This window comes from Neofelis nebulosa, chromosome 7 (genome assembly GCF_028018385.1).
Source record: "Neofelis nebulosa isolate mNeoNeb1 chromosome 7, mNeoNeb1.pri, whole genome shotgun sequence".
In the NCBI taxonomy this organism is placed as follows: domain Eukaryota; kingdom Metazoa; phylum Chordata; class Mammalia; order Carnivora; family Felidae; genus Neofelis; species Neofelis nebulosa.
In genome coordinates, this window is record NC_080788.1 from 72,271,149 (window position 1) to 72,295,786 (window position 24,638).

Consider the following 24,638-nt stretch of genomic DNA (forward strand, 5'->3'; position numbering starts at 1 on the left):
CTAGGAATGAACCTTCCTAGATAAGTAGACAACAGATGATCCAATGGTTGATCATTAATGCTTTCCAAGGAAAGATCTTGGTCAAAAGGGGAAAACATGAAAAGAAAAAATTGAAATGGAATTACTGCTGTCAGGAAAAATGGAGCCAGAAGGCCATTAGGGAAGTGGGGCTTATGCAAGTCCACCTCTGCAGGGAACATGAACTTTAAGTATAGTTCACTGCCAAACTGCAACATCTTGGCTTCCTGCAGTCCCAGAAAGCAAGCTGGAAATTTAACAGAAATTAGACTGTTTTAGCTAATCATTGTATGTAAGTTACATCATATGTAAGTCTTCTTGGAATCCCCCCTCTGCACCCCCCCTTTTTTTTTTTTCCTTTAAAGACCCTCTGCTTCCCCCCCGCCCCCCCCCCCCCCCCCCCGTCAGTGGAGCACTATTTGGTTTTCCTCCCAAATCTAAGTCTTCCAAATTGCAGTTCCTAGGACTGCAAAAAAAAATTTGCCTCCTCGATGCAAATTTTGTTTGACACATCTCAGACACAGGCTCATTTAATTTTATTCTGGAGTTGCAGGATACAAGGTTTAAATTTCTCTCTTTTCAAATCCCTCATGGTTTGCTCTAGACACAATAGGGAATGAGGTTCCAGATAAAAGGTTTTCGGGACCCTCTTCCGGGTTCCAGCCCTCATCTCGAATAGGCTTCCTTGAGGGAAACTTCGGCCCTGAGGACGAAAGTGGGTGCAGGGATGCTTTGGTAGACTTCCCCAGGGAGTAGGGTGCGGCGCAAGACAGGTTCCAGCTCTGCAAAGAATGCAGATTAAGTTGTTAGCCTAGCCTCGGGCGATTGAATCTGGGTGTGTCGCCATGGAAATGGGGGCCGGCCTGCGTGTTCGGCTGCTATTGGCTGGGGACTCCAAGCTGGGATATAAGCCAGCTGCGAGTAACAGTACACTCACAGTATACACCGCACCCGGCGAGGACAGCTCAGCGCAGGGCGGCGCAGCTCAGCAGACCGGATCCGAGCGGAGAAGGGCGGGCTCCTCGAGAGGGCGGCGGTGGCACCATGGAGAACGGGTGAGACGAGCACCAGGCCCGGGCAACCCGGGAAGGGGAATGGCTGTCACTGAGACCTGGAAGCCCGGCACCTGGGCCCCGAGAGGGCCAGGAGAGAGAGCGAATGCTCTGGAGATGTAGAGACCGCTGGCGGGGGAGCCCGTGTCGCGGCAGGGCGGCAGAGCAGTGAGGCGGCCAGCGACAGCCGGGGCGCACGCGGGAATCGGGTAGTGATGGCCCCACCGGAGCAAGAAGGGGACACGGTGTGGTACCGTGCACTCTACTTGGGAAAGGGGGCGGGTGTGTTTATGTGCGTGTGCGCCGGCACTGAGGTGCAAGTTGTAGGGGAAGCGTACTCTCTCTCCCCCAGCCACCCCGACCGGCATACCGGGAAGAGGTCAACCCACCCCTTGTGCTTTTCACTCCCTTTGCAGAGTCTAGGTAAAGCTGCGAGGCTCTTTTGGTGCCCGTATCTGGAGTTCCTCCTTCAGAGGAGAGATGTCTGAAGTTCTCTCAACACCTTTCTTCCCACCAAATTGGAGATCCAATTAAAATAAGTTGGGGACTGGGCGGCTGGCTGTGATTCTTGATCTCAGAGTATGTGACTCTTGATCTCAGAGTCGTGAGTTCAAGCCTCACATTGGGCGTGGAGCCTACTCACAATTTAAAAGAAAAATTTATTTTTTTTATTTAGGAAAAAATTTTTAATGTTTATTTTTGAGAGAAACGTAACGTGAGCGGGGGAGGGGCAGAAAGAGGGAGACACAGACTCCCAAGCAGGCTCCAGGCTCTGAGCTGTCAGCACAGAGACCAGCACGGGCTCGAACTCATGAACCGTGAGATCATGACCTGTGCGGAAGTCCCAAGCTTAACCGACTGAGCCACCCAGGCGCCCCTAAAAGAAAAGTTTTAGGGGCACCTGGATGGCTCAGTTGGTTGGGTGTCCGACTTCGGCTGAGGTCATGATCTCACAGTTCGTAGGTTGGAGCCACACGGCGGGATCTGTGCTGACAGCTCAGAGCCTGGAGCCTGCTTTGGATTCTGTGTCTCCTCTTTCTCTGCCCCTCCCCTGCTCACGCTCTGTCTGTCTCTCTCTCTTTCAAAAATAAATAAGCATTAAAAAAATTAAAAAAAAAAAAGAAAAAGAAACATTTTAAATAAGTTGGGGATGAAGTCTCCAAGGAGAGAAGGAAATCCTTATTAATTGGACTGAACAATAGACTCTGCCCTTTCCTCCTACCTCCCACCTCTGAAAATTCTTCTGTCTGCTTTGGCCCCAGAAATCCCAGTCCAAGTCACCAGAATCAGGGACCACAGTGGCTTTTGGATGCACAGGGATCCAGGGTGTTCTTGGAACTGTTGGCCCATTGAAGAAGTCCTATAAGTCGTTGCTAGATATGCTAGGTGGCCAGGGCTTCATACTTCTTTCTTTTTTTTTTTTTTTTTTTTTGCACCTCTTGGGGATGCCATTTGATTAACTTTTAATCATTTCATTGCTTCTCTCTCCATCATCCTGTGGCTCCATCTCCCCTGTCCCTTACCCAGCTACTTCCCTGAGGGTAGCCTGTTGTAGAGTCATCTGGTTTCAAAGGCTCTGCTTTTGAAGAGAAGGATTTCCTTTGGAGGCTTGGTTAGCTGTGTTCAGCTCTGTCATACCTCAGTTCCACTTGTCCCCCACTTCAACATTTCATTTTTCCAGATAGGGGTTTGAGAATTGGACTGGAATTGTGAGAAAAATTCTGGGTTGGTTCTTGGGGATGTATGGGCACGGTAAGTGTATGTGGTTAAGATGTATGGGTATGGCAAGTGTATGTGGTTAGGTCTCTGAAGGGCAAAGAACCTTGGTGAAGAGGAGGGAGATGGGAGAGGGCAGGGAGGAGAACAAAGGCAGGGAGGAAGATTCAGGTGCTTTGGACTCAAACCCTGACATAATAGAGTCTTAACTGGTAAGGTTTTGGAACTTACTGATAAGTTTTTAATTAATTTTGAAACTGTACCTATAAGACAGGTGGGGTCAAGACATGTGCTGCCAATTACTTCCTTTTTACCCGAGGAAAGAATTTGAAACACATTTATTTGCTTAAAAAGACAGAATTGAGACTAGAACCCAGGTTGAGTTCTGCCTTCCTCTTGACCAGAAATAAGTAAGCCTGGTTTTTGAATGAGAATTACCTAGGACACTATTGTGGATCCCCAGAATTATGGATCTCTAGGATTGGGCTCCAGAATTTGTATTTTTTTTCTTTCTTTTAAAAAAAATTTTTTTAATGTTTATTTTTGACAGAGACAGAGACAGAACATGAGCGGGGGAGGGGCAGAGAGAGAGGGAGACACAGAATCTGAAACCGGCTCCAGGCTCTGAGCTGTCAGCATAGAGCCCAACGGGGGCTGGAACTCACAGACCATGAAATCATGACATGAGCCGAAGTCGGACGCTCAACCGACTGAGCCCCTAGAATTTGTATTTTCAAGCAGATGCTGAAATAGTTCTGTTTCAGCCACTGACCACCAAAGTTGTGGACTACTCCATCTGCTTTTTTATGCTTGTCTAGTCACTGGTCTTGAATTACTGCTTGCAATTTCATTTGACAGGGATCTGTATTTTATTGGTCTGGGTATCCCAGAATAGGGATCTGGGGGAACTAACTGGCACATAGATTTCTACTCTGGAGTGTTCCCATTGCCTTTTTTTTTTTTTTTTTTTTTTTGGTCAACCAATAAAAGTGTCTGAGGGAGAAATTGGAGGGCAAGGGTCCAAAAGGAAATTGGGTTTATCCCTGCCCTCAGGGTAGTGTTAATCACATTTTGAGTGTCCTTACTGATAAGTAGGGTAGGAGGATTATATTGGGTTTGTCACTGCCCTAAGGAAGGTCTTTTTTTTTTTTTTTAATTTTTTTTTTCAACGTTTTAAAATTATTTTTGGGACAGAGAGAGACAGAGCATGAACGGGGGAGGGGCAGAGAGAGAGGGAGACACAGAATCGGAAACAGGCTCCAGGCTCCGAGCCATCAGCCCAGAGCCTGACGCGGGGCTCGAATTCACGGACCGCGAGATCGTGACCTGGCTGAAGTCGGACGCTTAACCGACTGCGCCACCCAGGCGCCCCCTAAGGAAGGTCTTAATGCCATTTTGAATATACTCTTTAGCCTTCATCCTCAAATCCAGCCCTTTTACTTCTTTGATTCAATTATTTCCCTGTACTTCTATGTAGACTTATCATCCCTTCCTCTCTAAATCTTTGTCATAAAGAGAGATAATTAAACCTGCTAGTGGTAGCAAAACTGAAGTTGGGGTTGGGGGTGGAAACATAGGCACCATTAGCTTTTGCCAGGCTATAGAATGAGGAGGGACTTTCCCATCAGACTTTCAGTGGGTCTGATTCAGAAAGAGGAGTGGGTGGGTGGATGAGCTTAGCGTGGACCCTGCTGAGAGAGGATCCTCCCTTCTGGGGCAGCTCTTTGGCCCCTTCTGTGTCCCTTCCCACCCCAGCACTCCTAGCAGCCTTTCTGCACTAAAGGTCATTAGTCTACGATGCCCTTGGGAGGGGAGCAAAACTTAACTTTCATTTTCCTTTTTCCTAGATTTACATATGAAGATTATCAGAACACTGCAAAATGGCTTCTGTGCCGCACCAACCACCGACCTCAAGTGGCAGTGATCTGTGGTTCTGGGTTAGGAAATCTGGTCAATAAATTAACTGAGGCCGAGAGCTTTGACTACAGTGAGATACCAAACTTTTCCCAAAGTACAGGTACTGGCAAAGGGGAGTGAGGGATTGAACTGAGGGATGCTGATGGGATTCTGATGAAAAGGTCTGCTTTCACCAGGCCTGCACCTGATCATCCTGTATAGCATTTGACTAAAGACAACTTGTTTAAGAGAGGGAAAAAGACCACTATGAATCAGAATGACTTTAGAAGGAAACTCCCCCAGTAGAAATTTCATGATAGATTGGGCATGTGTGTGGCAATGATACCATATGATGACATATTTCCTATGCTGTAATGATCCAGAGCCCCTTAAAGCTTTACAGCACCTCACTCACACTCTCCTCCCCCATCCACACCAGGGTACCCACCACTTGCACATATCCCTCCCATTTCTTTCAGTCTGCAGGTTAAATGGACAAAGTAGTGCCTATAACTTCCCGGGACAAAGTCAGGCGACCCCTGTCCTATGTCTTCCTGCCATTCCCAATCTCCCCAGCTCTAGCTCTTGTCCCATGATAAGGCACTCACTGGTGCGCAGCAACAAATGAACACTGCCATGTTCTTGCAGACAAAATACACAGATAACACATGAACACACAAGACCTGATTCACACTGACCCTTTGAAGGAGGGAAGGAAGCAGGTGTTACCTGTGCACTGTGGAGCAATGATGGATCTGAGGGTAGCATATCCAGCATCCTAATAGCTGCCAGAAAACTCTAAAGCTGTGGTTTAGAAAAGAGCCAGGTGTGGGGTACCTGGCTGGCTCAGTGGGTAAAGCATGCAACTCTTGGTCTCAGGTCATGAGTTCGAGTCCCATTTTGGGGGTAGCCTTTATTTAAAAAAAAAAGGGAAAAGCCATGCCTTAAACTTCATGAGTAAGGAAAATAACAATTCAGGGTGACACCTGAATCCTCCCAGCTAACGTGAGATGGATTTTTGAGCAAGTAAAGGTTGCCCCTAATGTGACTCACCTATTTTGTGAGATGTTTGAGAGTCACGATCTGTCCATCCCCTTTTAATACTGAAAAAGTAGACGGGTATGAAAGAAAAATGAGGTTGAGAAGGTGCTTGTTTCCTATAAGTGATAACTTGGATTAACCCTGAGGGTTTATGGGTCCACTGTGGGCAACTCCTGGAGTGGCCCTGCACTTTCCTTCACTACTCTCCACTTCCCTTCACTATTAGCCATGTTGGCTGAATCTTTTTTTTTATATATAATTTTTTTAATGTTTATTATTTTTGAGAGAGAGAAAGACAAAGCACAAGTGGGGGAAGGGCAGAGAGAGGGGGAGACCCAGAATCCCCAGCAAGCTCCAGGCTCTGAGCTGTCAGCACAGAGTCCTTGTGGGGCTTGAACCCACAAACTGAGATCATATCCTGAGCCGAAGTCGGTCACTTAACCGAGACCCCCAGGTGTCCCCTTCTTTTTTTTTTTTTTTTAAGTTATTTTGAGAGAGCAGGGGAGGGGTAGAGAGGGAGAGAGACTCTCAAGCAGGCTCTGATACGCTCAGCGAGGAGCCTGACTCAGGGCTGGATCCCAGGACCTGTGACATCATGACCTGAGCCAAAATCAAGAGTCAGATGCCTAACTCACTGAGCCACCCAGGCACCTCCACCACTGCCCCCCACCCCTCCCATGTTGGCTGAATCTTCTAAATTTACTGAAATTTTCTAATGGCCTGTGAAACTGTTTTCACCTATGATTCATGAACGTTAGGTTAACAACCTTAGCCAGTTCTCTGGAAAAAAGGGGTGGGAGGGACCAAGTAAATTAAGGAGAAGGGTAGTTTATTTGGTTTACTTATTAATTCTCAGATAACTAACTTCCCATGATTTATTAATTTTATAAATTTCTACCTTCTGTCCTCTTTTCCCCAGAGAGTTAAGACTTTGCACATATATTTTTCCAAACCCGTTGGAGCAAGATTGGAAGACCAAAGCAGGGAGGTGGGGGTGGGGGTTGGGTAAAGAAATATTAAACCGAGAGGGAGGGCAAAGGGCAAAAAGTTTCCTAAGGGAAAGAGCAATGACATTGACCCCACCTGCCACTCCTTCTTCCCACTGAGAAGGGCACTGCAGTAAGTGATTAGTGGATTAATTTTTAAACTTTATTAGCCTATTTTTTATACTCACGTTTTCCTAACTCTGCCACCTCTGCTCTATTACTGGAATTTTTTTTTTAAATAAGCTCTTTTGTCTCTGACTCTCCCTGAACTCTTCCTCTTGATTTTGGTCCCTCTCTCTCGGACCACCCATTCCCTAGGGGATAGGTTAGCTGCCTCCATTAGAGGAGAAATGCTAGATAAGGGAAATGGTAATAATGGTTATTATGTCTGTGTGGGGAGTTATTTTTGCATTCCCACACCCCTGCAGGGCCCATTTGGGCTATGTATTACCACAGGACTGTTTTGTGGGTCATAATGGAGAAGCCTTGTAGGGGTCCAAACTCAGCCCCTCCCCCTGTTGTTCAGTAACCTCTTCTGGACCCTCATATACTATGAACTCCCTTTCAAGAGTGAGGAGGCACATGGTTTAGTTAGGGTAATAAATATGGAGACATATTTGGAGAATTTAAAAATTTTGGAAAAGTCTATAAGGACTGCATTTGCTACATTTATTATTACCCACTTTTTCTATTTTTTTTTTTTTTTTGCTCACTTTTATTCTCTTACAATATGGCTTTCTCATTCTTTTGAAGTTTCTTAAAAAGAAAAAAACCTTTCCTTAAGGCACCTGGGTGGTTCAGTTGAGCCAGCTTGATATTGGCTCAGGTCATGATCCCAGGGTTGTGGGATCGACCCCCGTGTCAGGCTCCATGCTTAGCATGGAGAATCTTTAGTTTAAGCTTAAGAGAATTTTAGCTTAAGATTTCTCTCTCTCCCTCTGTTCCCCTCCCCCACTCACACACACTCTCTCTCTGTAAAAACAATTAAGGGGTGCCTGGGTGGCTCAGTTGGTTAAGCATGTGACTTCAGCTTAGGTCATGATCTCACGGTTTGTGAGTTTGAGCCCCACATTGGGCTTGGCACTGACAGCTCCGAGCCTGGAGCCTGCTTCAGAGTCTGTGTCTCCTCTCTACCCTTCCCCTGCTATGCTCTCTCTCTCTCTCTCAAAAATAAATAAACATTAAAAAAATAATAAAATAACAAAAAATCTTTCTTTTGATATGTGGTTCACATTGAGCATCCTTATCCCTTAGCTCTAATCTCAGGATGTACTTATATACTCATTTGTAAGCTTATGATTTGTTCCTGTCTCCACCAGACTTCAGCTTTCTGAAAGTGGAGTTAAGTAATGTCATCCTTTGCTTAATTATACCCTCTCATGTTGAGCACCATGAGTTGGCTTGTACTAGGTGCTCAGTGGATATGTGTTGTATGAAAACATCATCCTGTTCTTCTTTCTTTCTATTTTGTACACAGTGCCAGGTCATGTTGGTCGACTGGTGTTTGGGTTCCTGAATGGCAGAGCCTGTGTGATGATGCAGGGCAGGTTCCACATGTATGAAGGCTACCCACTCTCAAAGGTAATTCAGGGGCATAAGCCTGGTCTGGAAGAAGGGGGAGAGAGTTCTCAGTCTCATTTTATGACCTATCTACCTGGGCTAGGTTGACTTTGGTCCCCTCCTTTCTCTTTCGTGGTGTGTATCATGCATGTCTGTGGGTAGATTGGTGAAATTTTAAAGAACTCTTTCTGATCTTTTATGTTTTGTTTGTAAGGTGACATTCCCAGTGAGGGTTTTCTACCTTCTGGGTGTGGACACCCTAGTGGTCACCAATGCAGCTGGAGGACTCAACCCCAAATTTGAGGTTGGAGATATCATGCTGATCCGCGACCACATCAACCTACCTGGTTTCTGTGGTTTGAACCCTCTCAGAGGGCCCAATGAGGATAGGTAATGTATCTTGCAAATTTTTTTTTTAATAGCTGGGTACAGTTTAAGGACTTGTCTGGGGGTCAGAACTCATTATGTTCCAGTAATCTGAGATTCCAACCTGTGCCCTAGGTTCGGAGTTCGTTTCCCTGCCATGTCTGATGCCTATGACCGGGATATGAGACAGAAGGCTCACAGTGTCTGGAAACAAATGGGGGAGCAGAGAGAGCTTCAGGAAGGCACCTATGTGATGTTGGCAGGCCCCTCCTTTGAGACTGTGGCCGAGTGTCGGCTGCTGCAGAAGCTGGGGGCAGATGCTGTTGGTGAGAAGGGGAACTGACTGGAGGCTTGAACAGGGAGGGATCTGGTAAAATAGGGATGGAAAGGTGTAAGATTGTAGACCTAGACCGTAAAGTGAGAGATCTGACTTAAGGGAAGATTGAGTTAAACTGACTTTAAAGGTGTTGGGGTTTGGTGTGTTATAGCATTAAACCCCCCTACCCAGCACCTAGGGCTTTAACAGCTATAATGCTAATGACCCATGCATGATTTGATGTTTCTGAAGATTGTTCTAAAAAATATAGCCGCTTTCTGTACCTCTGGCTGGAAGATGGAACCGCATCATTAGAACTGACTTCAAAATGACCACAAACAGAAATAAAGCATTGCAGTGGTAATACTTATAAGAAATGTGTAAGGTCCTCTGAGGCCCCACTCTTTTAAGCAATACAGAATAACCTAAGCTAGACAAGAAATCAGCTGTTTCTTTGGATGTTTTTTTGAGATGTGGAATTGTCAATGAGGTAATGAATGGGGATGAGGGCAGAGGGTAAAGAAAAGAGTCATTTGAGGGTCCTGACAGTTGTTTTCCCTCTCTCTCCTCATCAGGCATGAGCACAGTACCAGAAGTTATAGTTGCAAGGCACTGTGGACTTCGAGTCTTTGGCTTCTCCCTCATCACTAACAAAGTCATCCAGGATTATGAAACCAAGGAGAAGGCCAATCATGAGGAAGTATTAGAGTCCGGGAAAAAAGCTGCACAGAAATTGGAACAGTTCGTCTCTATTCTTATGGCTAGTATTCCACTGCCTGGCAAAGGCAATTAACCAGCCCTGGAGTGGTCTGGCCTCTCTCTAATAGGATCCAAGTAGCTACTACCTGCTTTGGCCCCTTGCTGGGGTCATGTGCCTCTGCCCTTAAGTAGTAGGAGAAAGGAGAGGAAGATCCACCATTTCTCCCACCAGACCCTTCTGTGCTGGCTCCTCTTTTGCTCAGTTGTCTCAATAGTTTCCACCCCTGTTCTTCCTCAAGAGCTGGGGCCCAAGCCCTATCACACAGCCATGTATATGCCCTAGGTGTGATTTGGGCTGTTGAACTTGGCACAGGTACCTACTACTATCTTTCTGAGATAAGATGATTTCACATTCCTGAAGACTCAGTCTGCCTCGCACAAGTCCAATACCTCTTGGACTCGAATACTATTCATATTTTGAGAATAAAAAAGATGAAATAATTTAATGTTTAGTGCATTTTGGGATAAGGCTTGGAGCACAGGCCAAGTTTGGCATGAAAGACTGAGATCACATGTCCAGTGTGACTATCTGCTTCTGAGACGAGCTACTAAAAACTGAGATGAGGTGGTGTGTAAATGCAGGAAAGGATGAAGGAAAGCCAAAGATGAGAGATAAAGATGTCAGAAGATGAATAAGGAAGAGCTAACACCTGGCACAAGACGGCAGCTTTCCTCAGACCAGTCTTGCCTCTGACCTTAGCCTTCTGATTGTGCTGCTCCCTGTCTATGCCCTCATGAATATCTGAACCGTCTCACTGGTCTCACTGTTCCACAGTGGCTACTTCTTAAGCCTTAACTGTTTCCTGTTGTTTTCTTTCTCCTCCCTACCCTAACTTCTGCCATAATTAAGGACAACCCAACATTCCTTCTCTGCATTCTGACAATGCTGTAGCAAATACTGAATACTAGAATACTACATCTTTCTCTGCCAGCAGCCACTCCATGCAGATTAGAGTCCTGCCAGCCCCAGGCAAACCTGTGAAGTTGACTCATACTTCACTTCTTAGAGCACTTCCTTTCCTTCCCTCCTCGTTTCCTTTCTGGGTTCTAGTCTTTTGACTTTTGCTCAGTCAAAACCCCCCTGTCACACAGCATCTAGGTGTTGCCCTTTGTTGGTTCACTGCACTATTTTTCACTTACCAGTTTGCATTCAGCTGACTGGATGGCATGTTTCAAAACCACACTACCCTCCCAGGCCTCTTTACCTTTTGATAAAAGATCTAGCTGGATGAGCCTCTAATAGTAATGGCATTTCAATAGAAATTTACAATAGAAAGCTTTTAAAACCTCTTAAATCCTTTGGTAACTAACCAACTTACCTGAGCCTAACACAAAAAGCATTCTGGAGTGGCCCTGTCACCACCCCCACCAGCTCTAAAACCCTACCTGGACCTTGAGACAATCTGCTAGCATCTGCCATTTGTCCATAAGCAAGCTGGTTTAGAGGAAAGTACTGTGTCCTTCGGATATATATGCAACTTGTTCATCCAATGAGATGGTTTATAAACATTTCTTTTAATCAAGTTATTGAATTACCTCTATAACACTCAGCTAAGAATGTTAAATTGAGAATATAACAAAGGTTCTCTTTAACTGCCCTTTAATCTTAAGAGATATATTTGTGAAACCATTAACTGTTACTATAAGACAGTATAGGATATTCTACACATTACATACAATGGGAGCCCAAAGGATAGACCAGTTGTATACACTGGACCTTGAGAATTGGGTTGGGTAAGGGAAGTTTCATAGAAAACTTTTGAGTTCAGTCCTAAAGGACGGAAGGCAGGAAAAGGATTTCACACCAGGTGAGTGAAAGCACAGAGCTATAAAATGTAGTCATGTTCCGTGGGTCATTATCACAACAGGTGTGATTAGAACAGAGGACATGCAGGGCTCTAATGAGATATGGGCAAGTACTTGGAAGTTACAAGAGAGTGCATGTGGTGCTCAGCTTTCTCACCCTGATCTGGCTCTTGGTGAGATGGCTCAGGAATGAGAATGGTGCCATCTGAAAAACATGTCCCAGAGAGACTCAGGTGGAATATTTAAGCACATCTTTGGTGTTTAGACTTAGTATATGGGTTTGCCCATTTACCCTGTAAAGGGCATCATAAATTTTGTGATAGAATACTAGATTCAAGAAGAATATTCATTTGTTGTCCTCATGCAAGAGTCTAATATTTTAGTTCTAAGTATGAAGAATAAGGCTTACTGACTTTACAGAAGTGTTTATTATTATACTCATGTTAGGACATTGAATATCTCCTGTAGTAACAAAATTGTACATTCTTTATAGGAAAACTAAGATATGACAAGGAAAGTAGCTACAGGCAAGTACTATTTAATTATAGGTAATGAGTATCCTAAATGCACGGGAATACTAGGTTCAAGGCCTTATGGGCTGGAGAAAGAAAACACAAACACATTGTCTTTGATTTCTCTTTTAAAGTTTATTTTGAGAGAGAGAGAGAGCACAAACGGGGGGCAGGGGGGGAGGGCAGAGAGAAGGGGGAAATCCCAAGCAGGCTTCTTACCATCAGCACAGAGCCAGGTCAGGTGTGGGACTTAAACTCATGAATTTGAGATTATGACCTGAGCCGAGATCAAGAGTAGGACGCTTAATTGACTGAGCCACCCAGGCACCCCTTTAATTTCTTTTTTGAAGGCTTATTTAATGAGATAATTTACATACAATAAAATTCACATTTAAAGTGTGCAGCTCAATGGCTTTTAGTATTTTCACACATAAGTGCAATCATCCCCACAGTCCATTTTGGAACATTTTCATCAACTCAAAAGAAAACCTTGTACCTTTTAGTTATTCTGCTCCCAACCCTCCTGAAAACCACTAATCTACTCTCTGCTCTGTAAGATAGAACTATTTTGGGCCTTCATATGAAGGGAATTGTAAATAGGATCATATGGACTTTAACTGGCTTCTTTCTCTTAGTATAATGTTTTCAAGGTTCATCCAAGTTGTAGCATGTATCAGTACTTCATTTATTTTCAAAATTGAGTACTATTCCACTGTATGGATACACTACATTTTGCTTATCAAGCGTCTTCAAAGTGCCAACCAACTCAACCAAAATGAATGTACCAGTTTAGATGAGCAAGAAAATAAAAGCAAAAGTCAAGGGAGATGGGTGTGGGAGGAGGACCCAGAAAAAGGTAGTTCTTGAAAACAACTGGTGATGACACTATTGCTCTCTAGAGGGGCCTACAAAATGGACATTTTCCTGCATCTCAGGATAGGTGGCAAAAAACACACACACTTCAAGTTAGGGCTTTCTACCCTGGCCCTGTCATGGTCATCTTTATCAATACCAATAATGTTTATTAATCATATACATTGCATACAACATTGTCTTAAAGCCATAAAATAAACTGCTAATAAGACAAAGAGCTTCCAATCTAAGGGGGAGACAGGATATATGCATTAAAAGCTGAATTAGTTGTGCCCTCTATGCCTACTTTTAGTCTTTTCCTATGTTATATTGTCACCATTTGGAAAATTTTTGAAAAAGGAATAATGTGTGAGAAGTAGCACATGCTAAGTGCCAATGATAAAATATGCTATGGGTATTCAAAGGGAACCAACCTGGGATGGGGAGTAGGAAGGACCAGTGAGACTGAGTTAGACCTTACAGAAAACATTGGAGAAGAGGACATGGCAGAAGTTACTGCATGCAGGCAAATTCGAGAATGTTTGATCATTGAACAGAACAAAATGGTGAAATTAAAGACATTGTGAATAGGAGCACTGGGAAATAAGGTGGACAAGGCTAGATTGTTCGGGGGTCTCTTTTCAGGCTGAGGAGTAAGAACCTTCTCTAGGCAATATGACAAGCCATTTAAGGCTTTTTAAGTAGGAATTGATGGGTGAAAATCATGTTACTATTTTGATGGATTGAAGCCTAACGAGAAGCAGAAAGAGTTGTTCTGATGGTAGAAGTACTTTCACCCCAAACTAGCCATATAGAATAACAGAACCGGTGGTGTTTAGAATTTTTTAATCAGGTTGGAGGCTTTTGCAGTATTTAAAAGAATATGCTGTTATAAAGCAAAACGTAAAGGCAAAAGCGCAAGCAATTTGGAAATGAAAAATACATACACTTAAGTCAAATTAGTAGTTTTCTCCTTTTTCAGATTAAAAATTTGAACACATACTTAAAAACTTACTCAACATAAAAAGTTTTACCTCCATCCTGTCCTTCATCTGCCTTTCCTTCCCCACCCCACTGGTAATGACTTAATAGTTTCTCACACATTCTTCCAGTATCTATAAAAATATTAACAAATACAAATACATGTTATTTTTTTCTCTTCCTCTTATTGTCCACAGAAGTTAATACGTTATATGTGTTCTGCATCATGCTATTTTCTTTAATGTCTTAGAGGTGTTTTTGCATCATAATTAGTGTGTTTTCTTATTGACTTAGGTCAGTGCTCTCAAGGACATATGTCTATCACCTCAACATTTTTAGAAGCAAAGGAAGAATATGGCTTTAATGTTTTTTGTTTTTAGCCAATTCCCAGTCCATTTGTTGGTTGCCTTTAGGAATAGAGACAAAGAGGGGTACCTGGGTGGCTCAGTAGTTGGTTGAGTGTCCAATTCTTAATTTCAACTCAGGTCATGATCTCTGGGTTTGTGAGACAGAGCCCCACACTGGACTCTGAGCTGAGTGTGGAGCCTGCTTAAGACCCTCTCTCTTCCCCCGCCTCTTTCTACCCCTCCTCCCCACTCTCTTTCTCTGTCTCTCTCTCTTTCTTCCCCTCCCCCATAAATAAGTAAGTAAGTAAATAAATAAATAAAAGTGTATGGTAGGGATAGACATTAGGACTTTAAAAAAATAAAGGACTAGAGACAGAGATAATACCATTGCTGGACATTAGGACTTTGAAAAAATAAAGGAATAGAGACAAAGAGATAATACCACTGCTGTCCCTTTAAAAGAAGAAGGTGGGAGAGACCACAATTGTTCTTCCTCTGCTGTGCCCTCTGGTCTAAATCTGATTTGGCTTAGATTTGCATTTATTTTTCCTTTGTAAACATGCATCTGCTTTTCATAACTACTTTGTGTTTCTAAAGGACATCTTTTGAACAAACACTGGCTCTCTGCCTGGTTTTTCTGTTATTGTAAACTTGGACTTTAATGAAAATGGAAAATTTCCAGTCCTTAATCTTTTTGTCAGAATTTAGGTTTGGAAGAAATCAGATCTGATATTGTTTGGAGTGAATCCTTAGTCTCTGGTTTTCAGGTCAAAACCCCCTACTCTTCTATTTGTTTTTCATTTTCACTTCCGTTCTGAGTTTTTTCATTTTAGGAAATTTATGATCTCTCTTGCCAATCTCTCTTTTTTTCTTGTTTTCTTTCTTTTCTCTCTGTTATTCGTGTTTTTTTTTTAAATGTTTATTTTTGAGAGAGAGAGAGAGTGTGAGCAGGGTGTGAGGGGTAGAGAGAGAGGGACACACAATCTGTAGCAGGCTCCAGGCTCAGAGCTCTGGGCTGACAGCCCAGAGGCCCTTGTGGGGCTCTAACTCACAAACCCTGAGATCATGACCTGAGCCAAAGTCGGACACTTAAGCAACTGAGACACTCAGGCACCCCTCATATTTTTTAAAATGCCGTTTCGCTTGTTGGCTATTTGATTTTTGGCCTTAGTCTTCCTTTGTCCTATTTTATTTGGAACTATTTCTACCTGAGCTCCTGCTATAAAAGATTAGTAGGAATATAGTACTACACTATGTGTAGCCTGATCTGCTCTAGTTCTATCAATGCAAACCATCAAAGGTTGCCTAAGGTCAATTCCAGCTCTCAATATCTCACTACTCCCCTCCCCCCAGTCATAATATACAGTTACCATCATTGTTAGTATCCCACTCAGTCCATCAAACAAAGTATGAAAACAATTTGATTGCTGTCAGGGGATGAAGTCAATACTTGGCACAGTGTTGTTGTTAATATACTTGTTTTGGAGTGGAAAGGTTCTCACTCTGGACCCATGGATAGGATGTAAGGGAGCCTGTGAAGCTCCTGAAATGCAAAATTATGTGACTTTCTGAATTTGGGGCCCAGGAGAGGGTCATTTCCTTGGATGCTTACTCTGCCAACTCTTCCTCCTCCTTCATACATGGATAGGAACCACTAGTGCTTAAAAAAACTAGGATAGAGTTATGGTACAAGTAATTTCGGATATTTTCTGCTACTCTGTCATTCTTCTTGACTGTCTGTCTTCTAGAATATTTCCTACCTACTGACACTTCATTTCAAGATAGCTCTATGGCTGGTCTAAAGACTTGTTAGCAGGATTCCCAAGATCTAGGAAACTGATCCCTGTTATGGTTCCAAAATACTCAATTCAGGAATGTTCTCAGACCAGGATCTACTAGCTTGGAGAGTCCAAGAGAGATGCCTTAAAGAACCAAACTGCATTCTGCAGTAGTATTATGTATCGTATGACCCTTAGCCACATGAAGTGCCTCCAGCCAAGGAGGGGCTTTGGGCATATTCACACTCACTTATGAGTACAACTAGGCTGGACTGAGAGATACTGCTATATTTTCCATAGAGTCTAATGTGGCCTTCATTTACTTAGAGTTTCAGTGATAATACACCCTTCTGGTAAAGGTATTGGAGTCAAGATGTTTGTAGTCCTGTCTGAGTTGGAAAATATGTTCATCTCTCTGAGTTATTTTGCAACCTTTAGATAAATAATCCTGCTCAGTTTTTATTCGGAGTATGTCTGTGTCAGGTCTTGTCATCAATCTGCACCTAGTATTGACATTTAGCAACATAATGGCCACTCAGATAACCATAGCTTTTACCTGACCACCCTGTATTGCTTTTGTCCATTTTTTCCCCTCCATTTATTTTGAACTTTGTCTTTTTGATAATCAGGTGTATTATGCCATACACAGAAATACTGGTATGTGTGTGTGTATGTGTGTGCATGTGCATGTATGCACGTGTATGCAAAAACCAAAATTATTAACTTATAAACTGTTGCCTGCCCATTGAAGCCTTGAAGAAGCTTGAAGCTTTTCAGTGTCTCAGACAGGCATTCATCAAGTGTATTTTTCTGGGCTGCTTGGCAAGAAAAAGAGGAACACATGAGGAGGGTATGTTTATTCACTAACTTAATAAATGTCCCAGAGATTAGAGAACAGAGAAGAACAAGAAAATACTCTTGCCTTCATGGAGTTTACCTTAAATTGGGGGAGTCAATTTGCAAATAAATACACATGTAAAAAAATCTAAGGTAATGGTAAATGTTAAGAAAAAATAATCAAAGTGAAGGAATGGATAGTAATAGAGGAAGGAAAGGCAAGTTAAAACTACAATCAGATGCTATTTCAAGTCACCAGATGTCTATAATAGATAAGGCAGACATCGAAAATGTTGGCAAGGATACAGAGAAACAAGAACCCTCATGCATCGCTCATGGGAACGTAAAATAGTATTGCCACTTTAATATTTGGCAGTTTCTCAAAAAGTTAAGCATAATCCTACCATACGACCCAGCGATTTCACTTCTAGGTATCTACCAAAGAGAAATAAAAACATATCCACATAGAGGCACCCTGGCTGGCTCAGTCAGTAGAGCATGCGACTCATAATCTTGGGATTGTGAGTTTGAGCTCTATGTTGAGTGTAGAGATTACTTAAAAATAAAATCTTTAAAATAATAAAAAAACATAAACACATAAAGACTTATACACAAATGTTCACAGCAACATTACTCATAATAACCAGAAAACAAAAAACTGGTGAACAAAATATATGGAATATGTTCAGCAATAAAAGGAAACAAACTACTGACACATGTTATGTCATGGATGAATCTCAAAACATGCTGACTAAAATAATTCAGATACAAAAAAAAAAAAAAAGAACCTTTACTCTTATTCTACTTATATGAAATGTCCAAAAAAGACAGACTTACAGAGTCTGAAAGTAGATTAGTAGTTTCTTGGGGCTCAGGGTGGAAATGAAAATTAAATGGGCATAAAGGATCTTATTCAGGGGTGAAAATGTTCCCAAACTAATTTATGGTGATGGTTGCATCACTGAGCAAAAAGCCATTGAATTACACACTTGAAAAGGGTGAATTTTATGATATGTAAAATATGCCTCAGTAAGGTTATTAAAAAAAAAAAAAGTAATAAAGGGGAGAATAATTTCAAGTGGATTAGTGCAGGGAAGTCCTCCCTGAAGAGCTGTCATGTGACCAGAGGCCTGAATAAATGAGGGGATGAGCAATGCAATGATTAGGGAAGAGTGTAGATGCAGAAGGTACAGTTAGCATCAAGGTTCTAGGAGGACTTAGCAATTTAGGAGCAGCAAGAAGGCCATGGCATTAGAGTGGAGTGAACAATGGGATTGTGGGAGATAAGGCTGAAGATGTAGGCGGGTGCTCCTGCTGCAATGATTGTATATCCATGTGTGTCCATTTCTGCTTGACCTGCTGTAGGATGGGAGCTGAGGAGCTGGGGTGCTAGGTCAGGAAGACTAGGGAGCTGTGACTGATCCCAGACAAAAGTGGAAGCAATTGGCTGCTTCATCCAGCAGGGAAGGGCAACCTTTTGTGTCAGCAATTGAGAAATCTTCAGCAGCACACCAGGAGAAATTCATCAGGGACTGACTCAGAGGCATAGGTGGGGAAAGCGTTATACAGGAACTTTGGGGAAGGACTGGTTTATGGATGGAAGCTTTGCACAGAGGTGTAGTCAGTGGTGAAAGAAGCCATTTGTTCCAGGAGAGAAATTTAGATGGAGTATGTTTTGTGTGGGCAGTAGCTTATGAGGGAAGTGTTTGTGGGGAGGAAGATTATGGAGCTAGTGATACGCATGGGAGCACAGGCAAGAAATATGGTATGTAGGGAGCTTGCTTGGCTGGCTCTGGGTTTGGGGCAACAGAGCAGGGGGTTTGGTGAGAGAGGCCACTGAGGCAGAAGGAAGAGTCCTTGCTGTGGCCTTTATTTTTTTTATTTTTTATTTTATTTAAAAAAAAATTTTTTTTAACGTTTATTTATTTTTGAGACAGAGAGAGACAGAGCATGAACGGGGGAGGGTCAGAGAGAGGGAGACACAGAATCTGAAACAGGCTCCAGGCTCTGAGCTGTCAGCACTGAGCCCGACGCGGGGCTCGAATTCACGGACCGCGAGATCATGACCCGAGCTGAAGTCAGCTGCTTAACCAACTGAGCCACCCAGGTGCCCCTGCTGTGGCCTTTAAAAATAGATATGTAGCTTTAAAATAAATTTATTTTATTGTTTTAATCTTTATTTTATTATTAAAAATAAATTTTAAATAAGAATAGAATAAAAGTCTTACATGATTACAAAAACAATACATATTAATGTAGACTAGTTGGACGATACAAAAAAACCACAACAAGAAAAAGGGCGAAAAAGAATGCCTCAGTCAAGATAGGCACTATTACGGGTTTGGTGTACAGACAACGGATTTGACATATTTTTTTGGAAATTTTAACGTCCACTTTGTCCCCAACCTTTTACTTTGAAAATCTTGAAGACTGTAGAGAAGTCAAAAGAATAATGTGATAAACACTAGCGTGCCTTCCACCATAAATTTTTAGTATTGTACCACATACACACTTCTTTTTTTTCCTGAGCCATTTGAAAGTAAGATGTTGCAGATATCACATCAGTTCACTTCTTTTCCCCCCCGAAGTTTATTTTTGAAAGAGAGAGAGAGCTTGTGCAATTCAGGGAGGGGAAGAGAGAGAGGGAGACAGAGGATCTGAAGAGGGCTCTGTGCTGACAGCAGCAAGCCCAGCGCGGAACTTGAATTCACAAACTGTGAGATCATGACCTGAGCCAAAGTTGAACGCTTAACTGACTGAGCCACCCAGGCGCCCTCCATCAGTTCATTTTTAAATACCTTGGCATGAATTTCTTTCTTTCTTTCTTTCTTTTTCTTTCTTTCTTTCTTTCTTTCTTTCTTTCTTTCTTTCTTTCTTTTTTTAATGTTTAATTTATTTTTGAGAGAGAGAGGGAGAGAGAGAGCACGAGTGGGGGAGGGGCCGAGAGAGTCAGAGTCACAGAATCCAAAGCAGGTACCAGGCTCTAAGCTGTCAGCACAGAGTCCGACGCTGGGCTCAAACTCAAGGACCATGAGATCATGACCTGAGCTGAAGTCTGGCACTAAGCCACCCAGGCACCCATTCTCCTACATAATAACAGTATCTCAGCTGAGAAGATCAATATGAATTCAGGAAGATCTGAATGTCTTACTTATCAATATGTCTTACTACAGATTCTAAATGTTTTCCCTTTTCTTACTTGTCTTATCTTTGAAGGCAGAACTTCAATCACTTACCTGGCTGGCTAAGCCAAAGCAACCGTATGCTAGGGGAGGAAAGAAAGAGACTCTCTAAGAGCATAGAAACTGGGAAGACTGTCAGAAGTCCAGGAGTCTAGGATGCTTCCTTAACCTGAGCTCATCTTCCAGGCTGTGGGCTAGAGCTTTGCTTTGGGATCTCTCCCTCTTTTTCTCATTCTCTCTTCCCTCATTTCATCTCTGCTTCACCAAATCTTACTGCGTACCTCTTCTATGCTAATTCTGCACCAACGTCTGCCGACCCAAGTGAACTTGATCTCTAATTTCAAGAAAGTACAGAAAAGACTGAGTTTCTTTTTGGTGCATGGTTTCTGTCCTGGGCTTTGTAATTTGCCATATAACAGCATCATGCCTATAGGACTGGCTTGTCCATCTGGTGACCTTACCAGGGTGTAGGGGCTTCCCATGGAAAAAGCCTCTGCTCCTTGGACCACTAGTTGCCCCAACAATCATTATTACTTGACCAGGGCACCAGAGACAGTTTTATGAAGAGAAAGCAAGCCCCTTTACTCTGAAGTTTTAGTTTTATTGTTTTCCCATGGGATGATTCTTTGCACTGGGAAAGTATCTCATTTGCAGATTGAGGGGCACCTGTGTTTACTTTCTTGACCTAGGATCCTTCTTTTCTTTCTTTCTCTTTCTTCTTCCTTTCTTTCCTTCTTTCATACCGTTGTTGACTGTCTTTTGTCCTTTCAAGATTGTTTTCTTACATGAAATATTGTAAATATTGAGGTCTGTGAGCTAATTTTAACATTTTAGAAATCTTTATGAAAACCACAAGTTTACTGTAAATAAGCCTATGACATGCTAACTAAAACTAAGTTTATTTGAATTGTATCAACCCATTGAGACAACCCTGGTTATCTCCTTCTCATTAAAAACTCTGGTAAGTTTCTTTCATTAATATAAATTAGAAAATTAAATTGTGATTCATAAATATAATAGCAAAATCTCAAAACTAAAAATGTTTGGTACTGTCTGCGAATTACATTATGTCAGATCAGCATTTGGTAAATAGTAACCACCATTTGTAAAATCAAACTCCTAATCTACCCAAACTCCTAATCTGTCAATGGGATGGACTGAGAACCCACAGACTCCAGCTTTTGGGGACCAAAATGCAGGCTTAGGCAAGTATAGTGACTTTAGCATCCTCACAACTAAAGTTTAATCCATAAAGCTGTATTCTTCCTCTTTCCTTTTCCCTAAATTCGAGTTGTGTTATCATTCATTGTAGATAGTTTTGCAAGCTGTCTTTAATCTTTTCTTGGAGCAAGGTAAAGTATAAAAGGATACAAACCAACAAGCGTGCAGATATATTGTAAGAAGGAGATTGGGGGGAGCTTGGAGATTAGAAAGAGAGATTCTACATTTGGGGAATTGCTTCTCTATAAGCCACATCTCAGGGTTAAGATGCTGGTTTAGTGCTTAATTTGGAGTCAGAAATGTTTCCTTATCCTCATCCTGGCCTGACTGAACCCCAAAACTGCTCACCACTCCTGCTTACTCAGCAAATATCTCTTCACTATTTGATCTCTCTCTTAAGTCATCGGTGGTTTATTTCCCACTGTATGTATTTTTCAGTGCAGCTCTTGTTTATAGTTTTATTTTGGGAGTGGTTCATATGAGTCAATCCTGTGAGATTGAAAAGCCCCAGACGTACAGACAAAATCATGTGTGGATGTGTGAGCTGAGGACAGGACCCAAGGGGGCTCGGGTAATTGTACTGCTTCCACCTCTGGAAGTCCTTTCTGGTGGCCATCCAGGTTTCCGGATGCCTTTGTTATCTAATCTCGGTCTAAGCAGGAGAAATAATTGCAATTTAATGTTACAATGCTACATGTTATAATATTACTTGTAGGGACTCAAAAGGGCTGGGAATAATAAATTGTCCTTGTGATTAAAAGATTAGAAGCCACCAGTTTAGCTGGTATGTCTTCTTTTGACTTCAGAGGCTTTTTGCTAATTGAGTTAAATGGGGTTCCACTAAAGCTTGTTTCACAACTACCTCAGGTTGAAATATCACATAATGACAATTGTTTGAAAGTTTGGTTCTTTCTCTGTGAAGTTCATTCTTTCAGTATTTTGTGGACATGCTAAAAGAGTTGAGTTGTTATTACCTATCAACCATTTCACAAGTGGTTAATTTCCACTCCAGAAGACACACACACACACACACACACACACACTCACACATTTCTTTATTAGTGCTCTTTCCTTCTCACTCTCAGTGTCTAGTACCATCATGCACCTCAGGGATTGTCAAGAATCCCCCCAACCTGACAGTCTATTTCCATACTTGGCTTCCTAGAGCAGAGATTTTTAATTTTTTTTAATGTTTATTTATTTTTGAGAAAGAGAGAGAGAGAGAGACAGAGCACGAGCAGGGGAGGAGCAGAGAGAGGGGGAGACACAGAATCCAAAGCAGGCTCTAGGCTCTGAGCTGTCAGTACAGAGCCTGACGTGGGGTTTGAATTCATGACCTGTGAGATCATGACCTGAGCCAAAGTAGGACACTCAAGTGACTAAGCCACCCAGGTGCCCTAAGAACAGAGATTTTTAGTCATACTGGTCTGAGTTCAAATGCTGCCCTTGTCACTTAGTCATTTTACTGAAAGTTCCTAAAGCCTTCTTTCCACACTTATAAAATGGAGCTATAGTATCATTTACCTCACAGTGCTAGATGAGAAAATGTAAATAGAGCGCTTGACACAATTCTCTGGTACTTAGCACCTTATATGCTAGCTATCATTTCTCAGAGACAATGCATTTTGTTACAAGGAATCACACTAAGTTGATACTGACTGCAAGCCCAATTGAATGTGTCAAGCATTTTGGGAGTAATTTTGTTTAAAAAAAAAAGGCAGGGGAAGGAGATGAATGTTAAAGAAATGAATCTCAAACAGTGGAATCTCACACAGTATGACAAGCTAGTAGGAGAGAATTTTGTTGGAATGTAATGGAAAGAAATCTCAAGAGTCATGAGGTGTCATGAGGTGAGTTTTACCCTGTGTTTCCCAATAACTGGCCCCACATGCAGCCATGTTGACCTGAAGATAATCTGAAAGAGCATTTGTAGTCTAACACAAATGAACAATGCTCATTTTTTTTGTCCAGCTTCCTCTCTCCTGGGGCCAGATTGACTACATTTGATCCTGATTTCCTCCAGTGTCACTGTTGGGGGAGGGAATGACAAACAGAGGGCACAGTGCTTCCCACTTTCTTGGTGTCTCTTCTCTGGTCTCCAGCATTGATTCACACATATATACCCCCCTCTCCTGCCCCCTCTTAAGCCCTGAGAACATTCCATTCTCATTCTACTCATGGCAATATCTGGCTGCTGCCCAGTCTCAGATCTGGCATGGCTCAGCTGAAAGACCAGTGTGTGGGTGAGGTTTGCCAGCATTCAGTGCTGAAATAATCTACTTGAGCACTTCCCTCCCTATGCTCACTCTTCCAGGAAACCTCTGGTGTTCTGCAAATGTCCCAGGAGTGGATAGCCAGAAGAGGAAGGCAAAAGTGGGTCAGGGAGTGGTTTGAATTAGTGGATGCAAAAATCCAAAAACAAAACCAAGAAACTGCCCGAACTCACTCATCCCTCATTTCCATTTCTCACAGAGCCCTCAGACTTACTTTGTGTAATTTTCTTCTCCTCCAAGGCGATTTTTAAAAACTTTTTAGTGTGGAAAACTTCCAACATGCATTGAAGTGGGAGAGAAGGGTATAATTAATCCCCAAGTGCCCACCACCTGCAACTCAATGATAATCAACATTTTGCCCATCTTGTTTCATCTCTCCTCCATATTTTATTATTTTTACTTATGTGTTCATTTATTCCGGGAGTATTTTTGAAGCTAATTATGAGTTTATTTTTAATGGATGCTACCCCTCCCCCAAGTTACAGCTGGAAGTGGGCAGAGGACACCATACTTGGTGGGCTCAGGCCCCTGCCCTACCTCCCCAACCCTCCATCACTGCCTCATGGGCAGAATCAGGCACAAATACAATTCCATAACCTGATTTTTATTCTTCCAATAAATAATGTTGACTACCTTCTTCATGCCAAACACTGTGCTAGGCACTGAGGATAAGAGAGAAGTTAAGAAACTCTCAGTTCAGTGGGAAAGAAAAAAAATAAGGGGCAATACTGTTGGTTTCATCTGATTATTTATACACTTGCAGAAAGAGTGTTCATTTACCACATAGGTTTTCTTAATCTGCTTTGTAAATCTAGAGCCATATTATTATTGACTAGGCCACAAAATTTACTTTTTTCTGGAGGCTTCCTTCAGAATCTCAGATTGGACTTTTAAAAACCTCTACTGTTTGCTACCTTCGGTTTAGAAAAACCAAGCCCAAGAAACCCTTTCCACTAGGTTTCACCCATTGTACCCACAAATTTGGGTGAATTCCTTTCTTCTCAAGGTCCCCACAATTTCCTAAAGTTCCTGGCCTGACAAGAAGAGATCTTCCTCATCTACTGCAAAACTGGGACCCTGTAAACCAGGTACTACACAAGTTTTCCTGAGATGACTTTGTAGACATTAGTTCATCATAC

The 24,638-nt window shown here is 42.4% G+C and overlaps 1 protein-coding gene, 1 long non-coding RNA gene and 1 other non-coding gene across 3 annotated transcripts; 2 read left to right on the plus strand and 1 right to left on the minus strand.

Moving 5' to 3' along the window:
• Positions 1 to 537: 537 nt before the first annotated feature.
• Positions 538 to 24,338, minus strand: LOC131516847 (uncharacterized). The gene is made up of 2 exons (XR_009264262.1): positions 23,714 to 24,338; positions 538 to 800 (listed from the first exon to the last, which is right to left on the minus strand). It is a non-coding gene; the product is annotated as an uncharacterized LOC131516847 (long non-coding RNA).
• PNP (purine nucleoside phosphorylase) lies at positions 921 to 10,151 on the plus strand. The gene is made up of 6 exons (XM_058738388.1): positions 921 to 1,073; positions 4,634 to 4,803; positions 8,187 to 8,290; positions 8,484 to 8,659; positions 8,771 to 8,961; positions 9,527 to 10,151. The coding sequence occupies exons 1-6, from the start codon at positions 1,063 to 1,065 to the stop codon at positions 9,742 to 9,744; spliced, it is 870 nt and encodes a 289-aa protein (XP_058594371.1). The 5' UTR covers positions 921 to 1,062; the 3' UTR covers positions 9,745 to 10,151.
• LOC131518565 (U12 minor spliceosomal RNA) lies at positions 5,622 to 5,772 on the plus strand. The gene has a single exon (XR_009265211.1). It is a non-coding gene; the product is annotated as a U12 minor spliceosomal RNA (small nuclear RNA).
• Positions 24,339 to 24,638: the final 300 nt, after the last annotated feature.